The sequence below is a fragment of the Schistocerca nitens genome, chromosome 9, assembly GCF_023898315.1.
Source record: "Schistocerca nitens isolate TAMUIC-IGC-003100 chromosome 9, iqSchNite1.1, whole genome shotgun sequence".
Classification (NCBI taxonomy): Eukaryota; Metazoa; Arthropoda; class Insecta; order Orthoptera; family Acrididae; genus Schistocerca; species Schistocerca nitens.
Window position 1 is genome coordinate 39,410,287 of NC_064622.1, and position 20,719 is coordinate 39,431,005.

Below are 20,719 nucleotides of genomic sequence, written 5' to 3' on the forward strand. Positions count from 1 at the left end.
AATCTCATTCTGGAACAACATCAGTTTTTAAAAATCGCTGGTTCCTCACTTCACCTGGCACGTGGAAAGATACTGCATCTCCATCCCTTCCTCTTTTAGTTCCCCCCAGTCCTTTTCCTTCACTCTCCTCCTTTTCTTTTGCCCTTCCTCACTTTTATCGGCAGTCACAAAACTGTGACTCCAACGAAACGGTTCCCAGTTCACGTAATCCGACTGCCATACTTTATTCACGACACAGACAGCCACACCCTGAATGTCACGTTTACAGGTCACGTACCACACACCGAATGAGGTGGCGCAGTGGTTAGCACACTGGACTCGCATTCGGGAGGACGATGGTTCCATCCTTCGTCCGGCCATCCTGATTTAGGTTTTCCGTGATTTCCCTAAATCGCTCCAGGCAAATGGTGGGATGTTTCCTTTGAAAGGGCACGGCCGAATTCCTTCCCCGTCCTTCCCTAATCCAATGAGACCGATGACCTCGCTGTTTGGTCTCTTCCCCCAAACAACCCCAACCAACGTACCTCACGGTATGTGTCACAAAACTCGCATTTTTCGTTGGATGAATGCTATCCATCGGCTTCTCTTATTATGCTAATTCATTAATTACAACTCATGGACCTTGACGTACCGCGCATCGCAGCGAGTATAAACATGGCTTCGGAACGTGAGACATGTCTCGGCACTATTTACGTACCGCAACAGCCGTCGGCCCTTTACGACGGCAGTAAAGCGCAGCAGCTGTGCTGCTGGTTCCTGGACGGGCTCCAGCGGCCGGCCCGCTTGCTAACGGTGCGTCCGCGTGTGTGACAGCCGGCGGCCACGTGCGCGCACATTGTTTTCCGCGCAGTCCGCGGCCAGAAGTGGTCGCCGTCGGTCACGAATGACGCCTGCAGTCGTCGTCGCGGTCGCAGCGGCGCTCTTCAGCGCATGCGCCGCAGCCTCCGCGGCTCCGGTGCCGGCTGAAGCCCCCAGGTCAGTGCTCCTCCGTCCACCGCCAGAGACACTAAAGTGCGCGTCATATATGTTGGCGGCCGAGTTTAGGTTTGTTCTGCGCATCTGACGTCACAAAACACAGTCAGCCAATGAACAGAGAACGACATTGCCAGATCTCGACTGCAGAGCAGAGCACCGACGAGTGTGTTCAGTTTTAGAAACGTTCAGTCATAAAGTGATAGAACAAAAGCAATGTCTTGATAGCAGATTTTCTTTTATAGAAAGTTTGGAAAAAGCATTCTTTATACCAATTGCTTCATATTCTATTAAATAATTAAACCAAACAAGCCATAAGTCTTCTAATTCAGGCGATAGCAAGGAAAGGTGTTTGTATCAATCTCACGAACCGCTTTTTCGCAATAAAGAACAGCGGTAATTGTTTATTTCCTATTGTACTGCGACGAAGTGTGAGTAATTCGTAATCATATCAACAGTGTTTGTCAGTATTTTGCGTGACCTTTAGATACCTCGTGGTGTTTGATCGTAGGACGAGTTGCGGTAGTGTAACCGTTAAGGCGTTGAGTAAATAAGCGAAAGGTGCAGAGTTCAAACCTTGTACGGTGCTTATTATTTTCTTTATTTAAAAACAATATCGAAGTGTCTTACTTCACGAATTTTATTCGTTTGAATGCAATTTTTTGAAATTTCTAGTGCTTTGTCTCTGCATTAACCCTTGCGCTGCTGCAGACACGTGCTCCCCGCATTCCACGCTGTGCGCGATTTTGTCATCACTGCACTGCTCGCCTGTGCAGACACATCGTGTTCTCACTGCTTTGACACACTTATCATTCGATTTTACAAAAACTAATTGGCCCAAAAATTAGATTTTCACACATCTTCTTGACTGATACCTTCCCCCCATAAATGACTTAATTTTGTTTCGATGTTCAACCCAGTTATTGTGCAGCATTAAATATAGTACACCATTGCACGAAATTTTGAAGAGTTGGCAGAGGTAAATGTCTATAGAGTATACTTTCCATATGGTCGATTTTAGTTGCCACAATGTTGAGAATGATATGTGGACAAGATACCTAAATTTCATATAAAATTTGCTGTGTAACAATATCTCATTTAATTTAAGTACCACATAGGTGTCGTATGTAATATTGAGAAATATTCCATCTTTTGCGACTGCAACAAAAGTGTGTCTGCACAGGCGAGCAGTGCAGTGACAAAATCGCGCACAGCGCGGAATGCGGGGAGCACGTCTCTGTAGCAGCGAAAGGCTTAATGCGGCCGTGGTGGCATTACTTCATGAACTGCGCGCTCCCCCCTAAACGTAAGCTTGCGAACTATGCTATACTATGGCGCTGCTTCTCTTGGCGGGTGCGTCATGTGCAACTGGCAACGCAGCAATCTCCCGCGTCTGGGCGGGCATGCGCGAGCCGCCAAGATAAAAGAATTGAACTATAGCTGTCAAGGACGCGCTGCCCAACACAGAGGCGTATTGCTTCGGTCGTGGTTGCTAAGGTCTTGGTTGTGGAATGCAAGTTGCAACAATGCACCTCACGGCTGCTGTTAGAAGACTCCTCATCTACTTTTATTTACATCTGTGACACGTATACAGCCGGGAACTGCGCGACCGCTACGGTCGGAGGTTCGAGTTCTACCTCGGGCATGGATATGTGTGATGTCCTTAGGTTAGGTTAGGTTTAAGTGGTTCTAAGTTCTAGGGGACTGATGACCTCAGATGTTAAGTCCCATAGTGCTCAGAGCCATTTGAACCGTTTGAACACGTATACAGGGTGGTCCATTGATAGTAACCGAGCCAAATACGAGGGCTATCCACAAAGTACATTACGTTTTGGAATTAAAAATAAATAAAGTATTGGAATTTTTTTTATTATATACAGATGAAAGCCACTCTTAAATACTACTTTTCTACATAGTTGCCATTTAAATTAAGGCACTTATCGTAGCGATGGACGAGCTTGGAAATTCCTTCGTCGTAAAATTCGGCCGCCTGCGCCTTCAACCACGTAATGACTGTCTTTTGGGACAGAAAAGGTGTGATTTTTGTGGATTTCCTGGAAAGAGGCACTACAATAAACTCTCAAAGGTATTGCCAAACTCTGCACAACCTCAGAAGAGCAATACAAAACAAGCGGAGGGGAAAGTTGGGCTCAAAGATTTGCTGATTCACGACAACGCCCGAGCCCACACTGCAAATGCCACTCGTTAAGTACTCGAATCTTTTAAGTGGGAGTTGTTTCCTCATCCGCCGTACAGTCCCGACCTGGCACCGAGCGACTTCCGCTTATTCCCAGCAATGAAGAAGTGGTTGGCTATGCAGCGTTTTGATGACGACGCACATCTTCAAGAATAGATAACCACGTGGTTTCCAATACTTTATTTATTTTTAATTCCAAAACGTAATGTACTTTGTGGATAGCCCTCGTATCTCACAAAATAAGCATCAAACGAAAAAAATTATAAAGAACAAAACTTTTGTATCCCGCCTGGAAGGCGGCGCGTGGGTAGGAGCAGGAGCAGGAAAAATACGTCGGTACTGCAGTAAGTAAAAATGGTTTACTGGTGCAAGAAAGAATATATAACTTTGTACAGATGCGAAGTCTTAGACCCGTCGTATGTAGAGCAAAGCTGAAGCGAAGTTTCCTGGCTGGCTGCACCTCATGAAATGGGCAGAATCTGTAGCGATGCCTGTAGAGCTCTCCATCGCCGGCTAGAGGGCGCTGACATCGATGTCGGTGTCGTACTGCCAACTGAACTGGCACCTAAGCCGTGACACCATAGCTATCGATACCACAGAAACTCGTCTAGCTTGTAGGGGGAAACCAGATGGCGCTATGGTTGGCCCGCTAGATGGCGCTGCCATACGTCAAATGGATATCAACTGCGTCTTTTTAAATAGCAACACCCATTTTGTACTACATACTCGTGTAGTACGTAAAGAAATATGAATGTTTTAATTGGACCACTTTTTTCGCTTTTTGAGAGATGGCGCTGTAATAGTCACAAACGTATAAGTACGTGGTATCACGTAACATTCCGCCAGTGCGGACGGTATTCGCTTCATGATACATTACCCGTGTTAAAATGGACCGTTTACCAATTGCGGAAAAGGTCGATGTTGATGTATGGCTCTTGTGATCAAAATGCCCAACGGGCGTGTGCTATGTATGCTGCTCGGTACCCTGGACGACATCATCTAAGCGTCCGGACCGTTCGCCGGATAGTTACGTTATTTAAGGAAACAGGAAGTGTTCAGCCACGTGTGAAACGTCAACCACAAATGGTGATGGCCAAGTAGGTGTTTTAGCTGCTGTCGCGGCTAATCCGCACATCAGTAGCAGACAAATTGCGCGAGAATCGGGAATCTCAGAAACGTCGGTGTTGAGAATGCCACATAAACATCGATTGCACCCGTACCATATTTCTATGGAGCAGAAATTGCATGGCGACGACTTTGAACGTCGTGTACAGTTCTGCCACTGGGCACAAGAGAAATTACGGGACGATGACAGATTTTTTGCACGCGTTCAATTTAGCGACGAAGCGTCATTCACCAACAGCGGTAACGTAAACCGGCATAATATTCACTATTGGGCAACGGAAAATCCACGATGGCTGCGACAAGTGGAACATCAGCGACCTTGGCGGCTTAATGTATGGTGCGGCATTATGGGAGGAAGGATAATTGGCCCTCATTTTATCGATGGCAATCTAAATGGTGCAATGTATGCTGATTTCCTACGTAATGTTCTACCGATGTTTCACTGCTAGACACAATGGCAATGTACTTCCAACATGATGGATGTCTGGCACATAGCTCGCGTGCGGTTGAAGCGGTATTGAATAGCATATTTCATGACAGGTGGATTGGTCGTCGAAGCACCATACCATGGCCCGCACGTTCACCGGATCTGACGTCCCCGGATTTCTTTCTGTGGGGAAAGTTGAAGGATGTTTGCTATCGTGATCCACCGACAACGCCTGACAACATTCGTCAGCGCATTGTCAATGCATATGCGAACATTACGGAAGGCGAACTACTCGCCGTTGAGAGGAATTTCGTTACACGTATTGCCAAATGCGTTGAGGTTGACGGACATCATTTTGAGCATTAATGTGGTATTTACAGGTAATCACGCTGTAACAGCATGCGTTCTCAGAAATGATAAGTTCACAGAGGTACATGTATAACACTGGAACAACCGAAATAAAATGTTCAAAATTACCTATGTTTTGTATTTTAATTTAAAAAACCTACCTGTTACCAACTGTTCGTATAAAATTGTGAGCCATATATTTGTGACTATTACAGCGCCATCTATCACAAAGCGAAGAAAGTGGTCCAACTAAAACATTCATATTTCTTTACGTACTACACGAATATGTAATGAAAATGGGGGTTCCTATTTAAAAAAAAACGCAGTTGATATGCGTTTGACCTATGGCAACGCCATCTAGCGGGCCAACCATAGCGCCATCTGGTCTCCCCCTTCAAGCTAGATAAGTTTCGTTCTTTGTAATTTTTTCGTTTGGCGCTTATTTCGTGAGATATTTGGCCCGGTCACAATGAATGGACTACCCTGTATACATCGTCGAATCACTTTACGAAGATCAGCATCGAAACTAGCATAACATACCTAGGGCAAACTCCGAACTACCTTCTCCTCCCCCCCTCCCTCTCTGACAACATCTTCCCACTTTTTAATTCTTGTCGCTACGCTACCTGTTTATTCGTTTAATTTTTTATTTGACGTCGCACTATTTTATAATTTCTTGTTCTAGCGCGCAATTCAAAAAATGGAAGGACAGAGTACAAAACCACATTGCAACAACAACATGGATCCTATCTTATTGTTTCATTGCCAGTCGGAGTAAAACCATTACAAACGAAACAACAGTTCAAATCTTCTTCATTTTCCCGGCCGTTTCCCGTATCTTTAAGGGGTCGGCGTGATGTTCTGGTTTTGGCAACATCACTGGTAGGAGGTGGCTGATGCTCTTCCTGTCCACTCCCCCCCCCCCCCCCCCCCCACTTCCTTGGCCAGAACTTACGTAACAAATCTGTTTGCATCTGGCTTCAAAGTCTGAGAATGTTTTCGAAATGTTTGCGATTCGTGTAAGTGAAGCGCCACGTGTGTACCAGCTCGGTATTCACCTAGTCGGATGCGGGTAATTGGTAATTGACTAGAAACTACATCCAGGCCGTCCGGTACAATAGCCCTCGTCATTAATCCCCCAGGCCGATATGATCCGGGATCGGCGCATCTCCTCGAATCCTGGAACCGGCGGCTAACACGCGCGGCCATCGGAACGGGTCTCAGTCCGATCCCAATCTGCTCATGATTTCTTTCCACGTATCTCTACCCCTTCCCATTCTAGTTTCGCTCAATCCTTTTCCTTCGTCTTTTTCTCCCTATTCCAACTTTCCCCTCACTCCCCTTCCCCCCCCCCAGCCCCCTTTTTCTTTTGACCTTCCTCATTTTTATCGCCAGTCACAAAACTGTGACCCCAACGAAACTTCTCACGCCATCTGATTCACTACATTAACGACAACAACCTATACATTACGTTCACAGTTTATGTACGTCATGGCATACGTCACAAAATTTGCATTTCTTGTTGTTGAGATTATCCTTCCATGTGGGTGGATGCTGCCTGTCGGCTGTTCCCGTTACGCCAATTCATCTCGATGTCGCAAGTACACCCAACAACTTCAGTAACACATTTAGTATTGTCTACTCTTTTCTGCGTCCGCATGTTTACCCTCTTCTTCTCTATCTAGCTCCATATTTCGTATTCACGGATTCCCATAGCTGTCCCTTCTTCTACTGACAAGGGAACCTCCCCATCGCACCCCCCTCAGATTTAGTTATAAGTTGGCACAGTGGATAGGCCTTGAAAAACTGAACACAGATCAATTGAGAAAACAGGAAGAAGTTGTGTGGAACTGTGAAAAAATGAGCAAAATATACAAACTGAGTGGTTCATGGGAAGATAAGCAACATCAAGGAGATCAGGAACGCAGGAGCGCCGTGGTCTCGTGGTAACGTGAGCAGCTGCGGAACGAGAGGTCCTTGGTTCAAATCTTCCATTGAGTGAAAAGTTTAATTTTTTATTTTCAGTTTATGTGACAAACTCTTATGTTTTCATCACTTTTTTGGGAGTGATTATCACATCCACAAGAAAACCTAAATCGGGCAAGGTAGAAGAATCTTTTTACCCATTCGCCAAGTATACGAGTTAGGTGGGTCGACAACATATTCCTGTCATGTGACGCACATGCCGTCACCAGTGTCGTATAGAATATATCAGATGTGTTTTCCTGTGGAGGAAAAAAATGGTTCAAATGGCACTGAGCACTATGGGACTCAACTGCTGAGGTCATTAGTCCCCTAGAACTTAGAACTAGTTAAACCTAACTAACCTAAGGACATCACAAACATCCATGCCCGAGGCAGGATTCGAACCTGCGACCGTAGCGGTCTTGCGGTTCCAGACTGCAGCGCCTTTAACCGCACGCCCACTTCGGCCGGCTATGTGGAGGAATCGGTTGACCTATGACCTTGCGATCAAATGTTTTCGGTTCCCATTGGAGAGGCACGTCCTTTCGTCTACTAATCGCACGGTTTTGCGATGCGGTCGCAAAACACAGACACTAAACTTATTACAGTGAAAAGAGACGTCAATGAAAGAACGGACAGATAATAACTATGAAAAAATAAAGAAAGTAAAATTTTCACTCGAGGGAAGACTTGAACCAAGGACCTTTGGTTTGCAGCTCCTCACGCTACCACGGGACCACAGCGCTCCTCAGGTCACGTTGTCCATAATGTTGCATATGTGGCCCATGGACTACTCAGTTTCTATATTTTGCTTATTTTTTCACAGTTCCACACAACTTCTTCCTGTTTTCTCGATTGATCTGTGTTCAGTTTATCAAGGCCTATCCACTGTGCCAACTTATAACTAAATCTGAGGGGGGTGCGATGGGGAGGTTCCCTTGTGAGAGTCTGCCATAAAACTTCCCTCATTTGTTGTTTACAGAACGCCTTCATTCGCAGCCTCATACCCCTACTTACATTCTAACATTTGTCGATAGCACTACGTTTCAAAGGCTTGCAGATTCAGATTCTCAGAGTGGTTAAAATTTCGAAGGGACGTACACTTTTAGGAACTTCTTCGTTACGTCCATATCTGTATCTTGTTCCAGTGGAGTTCTGTTATTGCAAAAAGCTTTCTTCATTTGTGCCATTCCAAATTCTTCCACATCCCGTCACTGCAAAAAGCTTCGAAACTGGATCAATAAAAATAAAATAAACAGAGAACACGTATGGTTGTGATTTTCATGCATCAAGTGTCCTTCATAGTCTCCCCCATACTTGAGTACAACGCACAGCACGTTGATACATCCGTGTGAAATTGTCAGAAGAGATCTTCTTTTGGATGTTGTTCAAGTCTCCCGCCATATTGCCTTGAATGTCGTTTATGACGTCAAAACGTTGATCCTTCATGTGAATTTCTGTACTTCTTAGATTCTGCGGTAGGTTCTAACACCAAGTCTCGTCACCCGCGATTTTCGTTCCAGAAAACAACTGTCCGCGTTTTGCATTTCATTGAAGTCGTAGAAACCTTCTGCGCGTCGTTTCTTTTCGGGATACAAGGTGTGCGGGACAAGCTTTGCACACACTTTTCTCTTCTTCAAAACATTTTGCAGAATGTATTGCACGTTATAGTCACATGTCCACCACTTAACACTGACAGCGCAGTATCGGGCCAAGATCCTTCAACCAACTGTCCAGCGCGGAAGTCAACGTTTCGGCACTTGGTTCGTCTTCAGGGCGATAACGCACGGGTACGCCGTGCCCTCCTTCCCATGAGAAGACAGTCAATCCCGTCATGTAAGACTTAAAGTGCAAGTTCGAATAAACTGTGAACAGATTTCACCCAGAATTTTGTGCCAAATTTTCAACAATGGAGCCCTGGATAACGCAATCTGATTTGCAAAGTTTAGGTAATGACGCAAGTGAAACGGAATATTACGTATAAACGCTGCCTAACCAAAGATCATAAATGTAATGAAGCTTGGCCTGTAGATTCGATTCGTGCAGAGCAAATGTGTCAGCCATCTGTGGTAGACATGTGTTGAAAAATTACTAAACAAATGCTTAGCCCGTAAATTATCGCATTGCCGCGCCAGTCTGCGTATCAGGAACTGCGTCACTACTTACTCGATTGGCTGAAAGAAATTACGGAATATAGCAGGTGTGTGCAGTGCAAAGCAAATAGGTGATTTGCTTTCAGAAAAACCGCGCAGGAAAATGGGATTAAGTGACATAAGACCATCTCGCATCATTATGAATGAAGAAAGCCACATGGTTACATGGGTGGACAAAGGAAAATTCTCCACTGCATTAAATATCTGTAGTAAAAGTCTGAGAAAATGAAAGTCATGATGTGTGAAAAAGTAGTGCAGAAATGGTAGTCCCACATAGACGCTACAGGTCATGAGTAGACCTTTTTAGACCTTATGCCGAAGTTCACAAATTGTCCAACAGCATTCATAATGAAAATGTCTCCTATGTCTTTTATGAAAGAAAGATATCTATATACGGGGTGTCCCATTTATCCTGCAAACCTAAAATAACTTTTTTTTGCTGCGTTAAATGAAAAATTGTTTCAACCAATCTTTTTTAAGGGGAGTTGGAATGCCGGAAAATGGAAAAAATTCACATTTTCAGTTTTTAACCTTATAACTTAATTTGAAATTTTCTGCTTAAAATGGTGCAAAATTTGTTAAGAAATTCCAATTGGAAGTATTTTTATTTAATTTTTCAAAATTACATGTGCGCCCAGCAAAGTTACCCATCTTGTGATTTGTACACATTTAAATCTTCGCATTTCCGAAAACATTACATATAGAAGGCTGTGGATTTCACTCTTCAGTTGTAGAATCTTTGATCCTTCCATAGGTACCATTGTTTTTACGACTAGCTGTGTTTATTGTTCAGTTTTTGATCTGTGAGTGTTTGTTTTGAGCCTCGAGTTTAGTTTGTCGCTCATTTGGAGTTTGTTATCTGTCTTGTTTTGACTTTCAGTGGTGAGTGCGTAGTTTCTACGATGCCTAGGAGTGCATCATTATTTAAAAAGCGAAAGTTTCGCGGTAATAGATTTACAAATAACGTTTGTTCAAGTGATTCTGCTTCAGCACCTGTTGATGCTGGTGAAAGTTCTGACGTTTGTACAGCTGAGATGTGTGAAGGAGACACGCCCACCAGTGCATCAAAAAAGAAGTTATCAAACTGTGCAAGTGAAATTACAGATGAAGCTTCTAATGAACAATATGTTTTAGTCGACTTTCCTGTTTTTACTGAGTTTATGAAGAAATGTTTGTGTTGTAATCTTTGTGGAGGTTCTTTTGATATGAACATAACAAACTCTATAGGACTTTCCTGCAAAATTGCTATAGTTTGTGCCAGTTGTGAAAATGAGACCTGTTTTTGGAGCTCTAAAACATGCAGTAGCAATTTGTTTGAGAGTAATATCAGGCTAATGTATGCAATGAGAGCAATTGGTAAAGGACATACTGCTGCTCAAACATTTTGTGCCATAATGAATCTTCCACCTCCACCTGCTAAAATTGACAATTACACTGAAGTGATAGGAGATGCTGTTCAGTCTGTAGCAGATTTATCAATGAAAGCTGCTGCCAGTGAAGCAAAATATATAAATGAAGGAAACCCAGATATCCCTGTTGCTTTTGATGGAACCTGGCAGAAAAGGGGTCACACATCCAAAAATGCTGTTGCTACTGTTACTAGTGTGGACAGCGGTAAAGTTTTGGACTATGAAGTGCTCACTAAACATTGTTACCATTGTGCATCTGGTAAGAAAGAAGCAGCTCACATATGTAGCAAGAATTATGAAGGTACGAGTGGAGGCATGGAGGCTGCCGCTGCTGTGAAAATGTTTAGCAGATCAGAAAAAGAACGGGGAGTATTTTACACAAAATTCCTTGGAGATGGGGACTCCAAGGCATACAAAAGTGTTACAGAATCCATGCCATATGTCAATAAGACAATAACTAAACTAGAATGTGTCGGTCATGTTCAGAAACGAATGGGCACTCGTCTAAGGAAACTGAAACAGAATCTGAAGGACAAAATTTTGTCAGATGGTAAAACCATTAGAGGTCGCCTGTCAGATAAAATTATAAATGAATTACAACAATACTATGGTATGGCAATAAGAAATAATGCAAATAATTTGCAGGAAATGAGACAAGCTGTATGGGCCACATATTTACATCGATCATCAACTGATGATAATCCTCAACATTTTGCTTGTCCAGATGGTCCTCAGTCATGGTGCAATTATAGAAAATCTCAAGCTACTGGGGATCCTTATCACCATAAAAATTATATTCCATTGGCTGTTATGGAAGTAATTAAACCAATATATAGAGACTTGGGGCATCCTGATCTTCTGCGAAAATGTCTTCATGGTTGTACCCAGAATCAAAACGAGTCGTTCAACAACCTCATTTGGACTCGTGTACCTAAGAATGTATTTGTTGGGATAAAAACATTGAAATGGGGAGTCAGTGATGCTGTTATTTCATTCAATGATGGTCATATGGGTAGGCTAAAGGTCATGGCAAGGCTCGGCATTGCTCCTGGTATCAACACCATCAGAGGTCTTCAGCTTCTGGACAGCGTGCGAGTAAGGAAGGCTCAGTATGCAGCTGAATTTAATACAAAAAAAGCAAGGGCAGCAAGGAGAAGAAAGCTTCTAGGTGAAGAAGAAGAACTAGAAGATGACCCTGATTACTCTGCTGGACACTTTTGATAATAGAATAAAAGGTATTTGTGAATTTTCATAATAAATTACTTTAATCGCATTTTCTGGCATTTGACATTTTTAGTGTTACATGTACCTTTATCTCATAAACCACTCAACCAACAACATTCAAATTTTCAGAAATGCTGCAAAACAGTTCAAAGAGGCCACTGAACTAGAATCATGACAAGAACTGGCTTATTCTCTGAACTAGGGAAGTTTATGTTATACTTTTTCCAATAAAAAATGGCTTAATGGTAAAAAATTCATAAATACTATACCAACAAAAAGAAAACATTGGTTCTAGTTCAGTGGGCTCACAATATATGCTGAAAACCTCTGCCAGAATTTCAAAGTTCTGAAGATAATAGTTCCAAAGAAAAAGGTACACAAAGTTAGCAAATTTAACATTGGCGAGATAGGGCATTCCAACTCCCCTTAACCTCTATGGATAGTTCTTACTGAGGGTATACGTTTTATGTATCCCCACAGATGTAGGAGACACAGGGTAGAGATTAAATTTTTTAAATGGAACAATGTACATTTTATTGAAGAATACACTTAACCTCTCCTAGAGCTATTCAAAAATTTATCACACTGTACCATTTTTGTCAATAAAACGCAGATGTGCAAACGATAAAGAGTATACGTGTTGTGAAGAAACCGAGCTGTTTACTGCCTTGACTGTACACATTACATACCCAATGTAGTGCTGTAGTAGAGGTGTGGGTTTTGTTTATGATTTCCAGCTCATGTAAACACAGGTACTCCTCTCTCCCACCTCCCCCCCCCCCCATGTGCACCCCATTTGTTGTTGCTTTAGCGTACAGTACACTGCATGCCAGTGTAGTCTTCCGCCGGCCGCGGTGGTCTAGCGGTTCAGGCGCTCAGTCCGGAACCGCGCGACTGATACGGTCGCAGGTTCGAATCCTGCCTCGGGCATGGATGTGTGTGATGTCCTTAGGTTAGTTAGGTTTAAGTAGTTCTAAGTTCTAGGGGACTGATGACCACAGATGTTAAGTTCCATAGTGCTCAGAACCATTTGAACCATTTTTCTTGTAGTCTTCCATCAGAGTGGCTTAGTAACTGCATGGCGGTAGTGCATCATGTTAATACAATTTTTGTTGTGTAAATGTGTGTGATGTACACGCATAACGGTAAGGTAGAAATGCCGCTGATCTAAGGAGAAAGTACGATGACAGGAAGTAATTTAGTGACTTGCCTGTTTATGTTCAGTACTCTTAGAGAACATTATGATCACTATGTTATTATGTCTATCTTGTGCTCTACTGTACGTACTACCGTTGGCTGGTTGGTTGATTCGGGGGGGGGGGGCGGAGGAGGGGGGGGGACAAATAAGTAGGTCATCGGTCCTATTGGATTAGGGAAGGGTGGGGAAGGAAGTCAGCCGTGCCGTTTCAAAGGAACCATCCCGGCATTTGCCCGAAGCGATTTAGGGAAAGCACGGAAAACTTAAATCAGTATGGCAGGAAGCGGGTTTGAACCGTCGTCCTCCCGAATTCGAGTCCAGTGTGCCTAACTGTACTGTAATTCGCTGGAGGCGGGCGAAATTCTGTTCAGCACAACTACCGTGCAGCAGACGACTCCGTGACAAGCTATCGCCTTCCCGCTGGATGTTTGGTCGTCACGAAGCGGGAAGATTAAATGAGAGATCCAGAAATTATCGAACAAACTGCTGAGGTCGTTGTGCTCGCTGCCGTAACCAAGAATCCTCAAGCCAACATACAACGAATTCAACATGACGTTAGAGTCCCGAAAAACAAGCGCACATCGCATTCTGCAACGTCATAAATTCCAGCCTTATGTTCATTTACACCAAGAACTTCGTGGAAATGACTTCAATAATAGGGTTCAAATTTATCAGTGGGCTCAGCAACAACTTCGCACTAAGCCTAATTTCTTCTCAGATATTCTTTTTACCAACGAGACGTCGTTCTCCGACAAAGGAATTGTCGGTATGAGAAAAATGCACTATTGGTCCATGGAACGTTATTGTTTGGAGCGGAGTGATTGGAGATACCATGGTCGGACCTTCCTTTGTAAATAGCAACCAAAATGGTAGACAATATGCCCGATTTTTAAGACACACTCTTCCTGTTCTCTTGGACGCCGTATCTCTAAAGCAGAGGAGAATCACGTGGTATCAGCATGATAGGCGCCCTGCACATAACACCTTATACGTACGACAAATTCTTGACCGTAAATACCCTGGTGGGTTTATTGGACGTGGTGGCTCAGTTATTTGGCCTGCCCGATCTCCAGACCTTACACCGCTGGAATTTTTTTCCGTGGGGAGCAGACAAAGATACTGTCTACCAAAATGTTGTAACAACAACAGAAGACATGCAGCAACGCATTATTGATGCTTGTAACACGATGACAGAGGATATAGTAGCACGATGTAGGACGTCCTTCACCCACAGACTGAACCTATGTATGAATGCCAATGGTCATCATTTTGAGCATGTTCTGCTTTTAATGTAGTGGTAGAATCACAGTAAAAGTTACTACAGAAGACCATGTTACTTCTGCGTTGTCATGAGTACCTTAACACGGTCCTGTACGATGATAAGCAATTTTTAAAATGTTACATGATTTAGTTAATGAAATGCGCTGAAGAGAATGCAGAGAAGTTATGCACAGAAGTTATGCAGAGAAGTTATGTATTATTTATCATTTCCATAGCTACCAGTTTCGTGGATAAAATGCTGCAGTTTGATATAGTTTTGAATATCTCTTGGAGAGTGAGAGTGTATCCTTGAATAAAGTGTACATGGATCCATTTACAGAATTTAACCTCTACCCTGTATCTCATACATCTGTGGGGGTAAACAAAACTACCCAATGATGTTGAAAACCATTGGTTGAAACAATTTTTCTTTTAACGCATCAGAAAAAAGTTGTTTTGGGTGAACAAGATAAATGGGACACCCCGTATACAAAAGATGGAGGGACTTTACGAAATTTCACCCCTAAAGAGGCGAAATAGGTGATTAAAGCTTTTCTAAAATACGTTCCAGTAAAGGTAATTTCGATGCCAGACCTACGAAGAAACTGACGATCTGCGGGTCGGAGCACAGAATCTTGGATCCTTCAATCAGGCAGGTAGGTTAGAAAATTTAAAAAAAAGAAATGAATAGGTTGAAGTTAGAGACAGTAGGAGTTAGTGAAGTTCGGTGACAGGATGAACAGAACTTGTGGTGAGGTGAATACAGGGCTACTAATACAAATTCAAATAGCGGTAATGCACAAGTACGTCTAATAATGAATAAGAAAACAGGAATGCAGGTAAACTACTATTATGAACAGCATAGTGAACGAATTATCGAAACCAAGACAGAAACGAAGCAAACACCTACTACTACAATTTTATATACCAACTAGCTCCCCACACTTTGAAGAGATTGAAAGAATATGTGATGAGATCAGAGAGTTTTGAGGCGTTCTGATCAAATGTGTGAGGAGAGTCAGCACTGGTCATTAAGTAAAAATCTTTATTACTGTTGTAAATCGATTTCAGTCACTGCGCGGACCTCTTTATAAAGCACTGTGAACTTATAAATACAAGCAGTAAAATTGCAGTATATGCACATATCAATGAACAGTACTTGTCAGACCGAAGGTACAAATTCAATCATCAGTTGAATTTTTGCGTTCTGTCTGACAAGTATTGTTCATTAATATCTGCTGATATGGCAGTTTTATTGCTTGCAGTTATAAGACCACAGGGCTTTAATATTAGCACTGATGAAGGTCACACAGTGGCTGAAATCGATTTGCAGCAGTAATGAATATTTCTACTTCAATGACCAATGCTGACCCTCCTTTCCTTATTAGTACTAGTGCGTTGGTTGTGGTGCGTGCAACTCCTGATTGAGTCCTCATTCAAAGAAATTGCTCTGAGAGTTAAGAGCGACGAAAGTGTAATTGTGATGGAGGAATTCGCTATTAGGAGAAAGAAGAGAAGCAAGAATAGTAGAAAAAGATGGGCTTTGGGGAAGGAATGAAAGAGGAAACCGACTGGTAGAATTCTGCACAAAACATAATTTAATCATCACTAACAGTAGATTTTAAGACTCATGAACATACATTGTATACAAGGAAGACACTTGGAGCCATTAAAAAGTGTCAGATTGATTATAGAATGGTAACACAGAGATATTGGATACAGATTTTAAATTTTAAGACGTCTCCAGGGGCAGATGTGTACTCTTACCACAATTTATTCGTTATGAACTGTAGATTAAAACTCAAGAAACTGCGAAATGGTCGTGAATCACGGAGATGGAACCTAGATGAGTTGCAAGAACCAGAGGTTTTTGAAAGTTTTAGAGCGAACAGTATGCAAAGATTGACTCAAAGAGAGAAAAGGAATACAGAGGAAGACGAATAGGATTCTTTGAGACACGAAAAAGTCAATGTAGCAGAGGATCACACGGGAAAAAGAAACGAGGCCTAGTAGAAATCTTTGGATATCACAGGAGCTACTGAATGTAATTAATGAAGAGAGAAGTATAAAAATGCACCAAATGAAGCAGGCCAAAGGGAATACAAACGTCCAAAAAAGGAGACTGCCAGGAAGTGCAAAATGGCCAAACAGAAACAGCCAGAGGGCAAATATATGGATATAGAAGCATATATAACTAGGGGAAAGTTAGATACCACGTCTATGAAAATTAAAGAGGCCATTGAAGAAAAGTGTAACAGTTGTATGAATGTTGAGGATTCAGATGGAAATCCAGCACAAAGCGATGAAGGGAAAGCTGAAAGGTGGAAGGAGTATATACAGGGGCCATACAAGGGGAATAAACCTGAAGACAATATTACTGAAAGGAAAGAGCACGAAGATGAAGATAACATGGAAGGTATGGTAATGCGAGAAAAGTTTGACGTTTAACAAGATATTGAAAAACCCCCGCTCTCCACTCCCATGAACCACGGATCTTGCCGTTGGTGGGTAGGCTTGCGTGCCTCAGCGATACAGATAGCCGTACCGTAGGTGCAACCACAATGGTGGGGTATCTCTTGAGAGGCCAGACAAACGTGTGGTCCCTGAAGAGGGGCAGCAGCCTTTTCAGTAGTTGCATGGGCAACTGTCTGGATGATTGACCGATCTGGCCCTGTAACACCAACCAAAACAGCCTAGCTGTGCTGGTACTGCGAACTGCTGAAAGTAAAGGGAAACTACAGCCGTAATTTTTCCCGAGGGCATGCAGCTTTACTGTATGGTTAAATGATGACGGCGTCCTCTTGGGTAAAATATTCTGGAGGTAAAATAGTCCCCCTTTCGGATCTCCGGGAGGGGACTACTCAAAAGGACGTCGTTACAAAGAGAAAGAAAACTGGCGTTCTACGGATCGGAGCGTGGAATGTCAGATCCCTTAATCGGGCAGGTAGGTTAGAAAATTTAAAGAGGGAAATGGATAGGTTAAAGTTAGATATAGTGGGAATTAGTGAAGTTCGGTGGCAGGAGGAACAAGACTTCTGGTTAGGTGAATACAGGGTTTTAAATACAAAATCAAATAGGGGTAATGGAAGAGTAGGTCTAATAATGAATTATAAAGTAGGAGTGCGTGTAAGCTACTATAAACAGCATAGTGAGCTCATTATTGTGGCCGAGATAGACACGAAGCCCATGCCTACTACAGTAGTACAAGTTTATATGCCAACTAGCTCCACAGATGACGAAGAGATTGATGATATGAATGATGAGATAAAAGAAATTGTTCAGGTAGTGAAGGGAGACGAAAATTTAATAGTCATGGGTGACTGGAATTCGATAGTAGGAAAAGGAAGAGAAGGACACGTAGTAGGTGAATATGGAATGGGAGTCATAAATGAAAGAGGAAGCCGCCTGGTAGAATATTGCACAGAGCATAACTTAATCATAGCTAACTCTTGGTTCAAGAATCATAAAAGAAGGTTGTATACGTGGAAGAGGCCCGGAGATACTGGAAGGTTTTGAGATAGATTATATAATGGTAAGACAGAGATTTAGGAACCGGGTTTTAAATTGTAAGACATTTCCAGGGGCAGATGTGGACTCTGACCATAATCTATTGGTTATGAACTGAAGATTAAAACTGAAGGAACTGCAAAAAGGAGGGAATTTAAGGATATGGCATTTCCAGCGGGATAATAAAAGCTTGTTGCCAAGAAATAAGTGGGATTCTTAGCCACATATGTAATAGTTCTCTGAAGCAATGCATTTTCCCAGACAGACTGAAGTATGCCACTGTTAAACCACTGCATAAAAAAGGGGATACGTCTGACGTCAACAACTAACACTCAATCTCTCTTCTGACTGCCCTATCCAAAATTTTGTAAAAGTAATGTATTGTACAGTAGCCTCACACCTTTGTAAAAATAAAGTTTTAACAAAATGTCAGTTTGGTTTCCAGAAGGGTTTTCAACGGAAAATGCTATATATACTTTCACTAATGAAATATTAAATGCTCTGAGTAACCGGAAGTCACCCATTGGGATTTTTTGTGATCTACCAAAGGCTTTTGATTGTGTAAATCATGGAATACTTCTAGATAAGCTCAAGTACTGTAAGCTTTTGATTGTGTAAATCATGGAATACTTCTAGATAAGCTCAAGTACTGTGGTATGAATGGGACAGTGCTCAAATGGTTTAAATCATACCTAACTGGAAGAGTGCAGAAAGTTGAAATAAACTGGGGAACAATCAAGAATGGGGTGCCCCAAGGTTCGGTCTTGGGTCCTCTGCTGTTCTTAATATATATTAATGACTTGCCATTCTATATTCACGAAGATGCAAAGCTGGTACTTTTTGCCGATGATACAAGTATAGCTATCACACCCAACAAACAAGAATTAACTGGTGAAATTGTAAACGATGTTTTCCAGAAAATCATTAATTGGTTCTCTGCAAATGGGCTCTCATTAAACTTTGACAAAACACAGTATATACAGTTCCACACAGTAAATGGAATGACCCCATTAATAAATATAGGCTTCGATCAGAAATCGGTAGCTAAGGTAGAATATTCAAAATTTCTAGGTGTATGCATTGATGAGGGGTTGAACTGGAAAAAACACACTGGGAATCTGCTGAAACGTTTGAGTTCAGGTACTTACGCTATTAGGGTCATTGCAAATTTTGCCGATATACATCTGAGTAAATTAGCTTACCAAGCCTATTTTCATTCTCTGCTTTCGTATGGCATCATATTCTGGGGTAACTCATCATTGAGTAAAAGAGTGTTCATTGCACAAAAGCGTGTAATCAGAATAATTGCTTAAGCTCACAATATATGTATATTCACTTATGAAATTTGTTATTAACAATCCGAAGGAATTCAGAAGTAATAGCTGTGTACATGGTTACAACACTAGGAGAAAGGATGATCTTCACTACTCAAGGTTAAATCTAACTTTAACTCAGTAGGAGGCTGCCACGGAAGTCTTTGGTCACTTACCTAATAGCATCAAAAGTCTGACAGATAGCCATATAGCATTTAAAAGGAAATTAAAAGAATTTCTCAATGGCAACTCCTTCTACTCAATAGATGAATTTTTGGAAATAGTAAGTGGTAATTTCCCAACACCCACAAAAAAAATATTAAGTGTCATGTAATATTGTGTCTAATGTAATATCTTTTATTAACCTGACATGTTCCACATCATTACGAAGTGTCGTATTCATGATCTATGGAACAAGTACTAATCTAATCTAATCTGGATAAACTGACAGAATCAGAGGTTGTAGAGAGTTTCAGGGAGAGCATTAGTGAACGATTGACAGGAATTGGGAAAAGAAATAAACCAGAAGAGGAATGGGTAGCTTAAAGGGATGAAATAGTGAAGGTAGTAGAGGATCAAGAAGGTAAAAAGACCAGGGCTAATAAAAATCCTTGGGTAACAGAAGATGTATTAAATTTAATTGATGAAAAGAGAAAATATAAAAATGCAATAAATGAAGCAGGCAGAAAGGAACACAAACGTCTCAAAAATGAGATCGACAGGAAGCATAAAATGGCTAACAGGGATAGGTAGAGGACAAATGTAAGAATGTAGAGGCTTATCTCACTATGGGGTAAGATAGATACTGCCTACAGGAAAATTAAAGAGACCTTTGGAGAAAAGAGAACCACTTGTATGAATATCCAGAGCTCAGATAGAAACCCAGTTCTAACCAATAAAGGGAAAGCAGAAAGGTGGAAGGAGTATATAGAGAGTCTACACAAGGGCGATGTACTTCAGGACAATATAATGGAGATGGAAGAGGATGTGGATGAAGATGAAATGGGAGATATGATTCTGCTTGAAGAGTTTGACACAGCACTGAAAGACCTAAGTCGAAACAAGGTCCCTGGAGTTAACAACATTCCATTAGAATTACTGACAGCCTTGGGAAAGACAGCCCTGACAGAACCCTACCATGGTAAGATGTATGTGACAGGCGAAATACCCTCAGACTTCAAGAAGAATATAATAATTCCAATCCCAAAGAAAGCAAGTGTTGACAGATGTGAAAATTACCGACCTATCAGTTTACTAAGTCACGACTGCAAAATTCCAAGAAGAATTCTTAACCGACGAATGGAAAAACTGGTAGAAGCCGACCTCGGGGAAGATCAGATTGGATTCCATAGAAATACTAGAACACGTGAGGCAGTACTGACCCTACGGCTTATCTTAGAAAATAGATTAAGGAAAGGCAAACCTACGTTTCTAGCATTTGTAGACTTAGAGAAAGCTTTTGACAAAGTTGACTGGAATACTCTCTTTCAAATTCTGAAGGTGGCAGGGGTAAAATACTGGGAGCGAAGTGTATCTACAATTTGTACAGAAACCAGATGGCAGTTATAAGAGTCGAGGGGCATGAAAGCGAAGCAGTGGTTGGGAAAGGAGTGAGACAGGG

General features: G+C 42.0%; 1 protein-coding gene across 1 annotated transcript in view; it reads left to right on the plus strand.

The window, feature by feature from the left end:
• Window positions 1–860: 860 nt before the first annotated feature.
• LOC126202923 (uncharacterized) overlaps window positions 861–20,719 on the plus strand; it is a 31,337-nt gene continuing 11,478 nt past the window's right edge. The window contains exon 1 of the mRNA XM_049937009.1: window positions 861–975. Coding sequence (XP_049792966.1) covers window positions 884–975 — 92 coding nt within the window. The 5' untranslated portion in view covers window positions 861–883. The remainder of the gene's footprint in view (window positions 976–20,719) is intronic.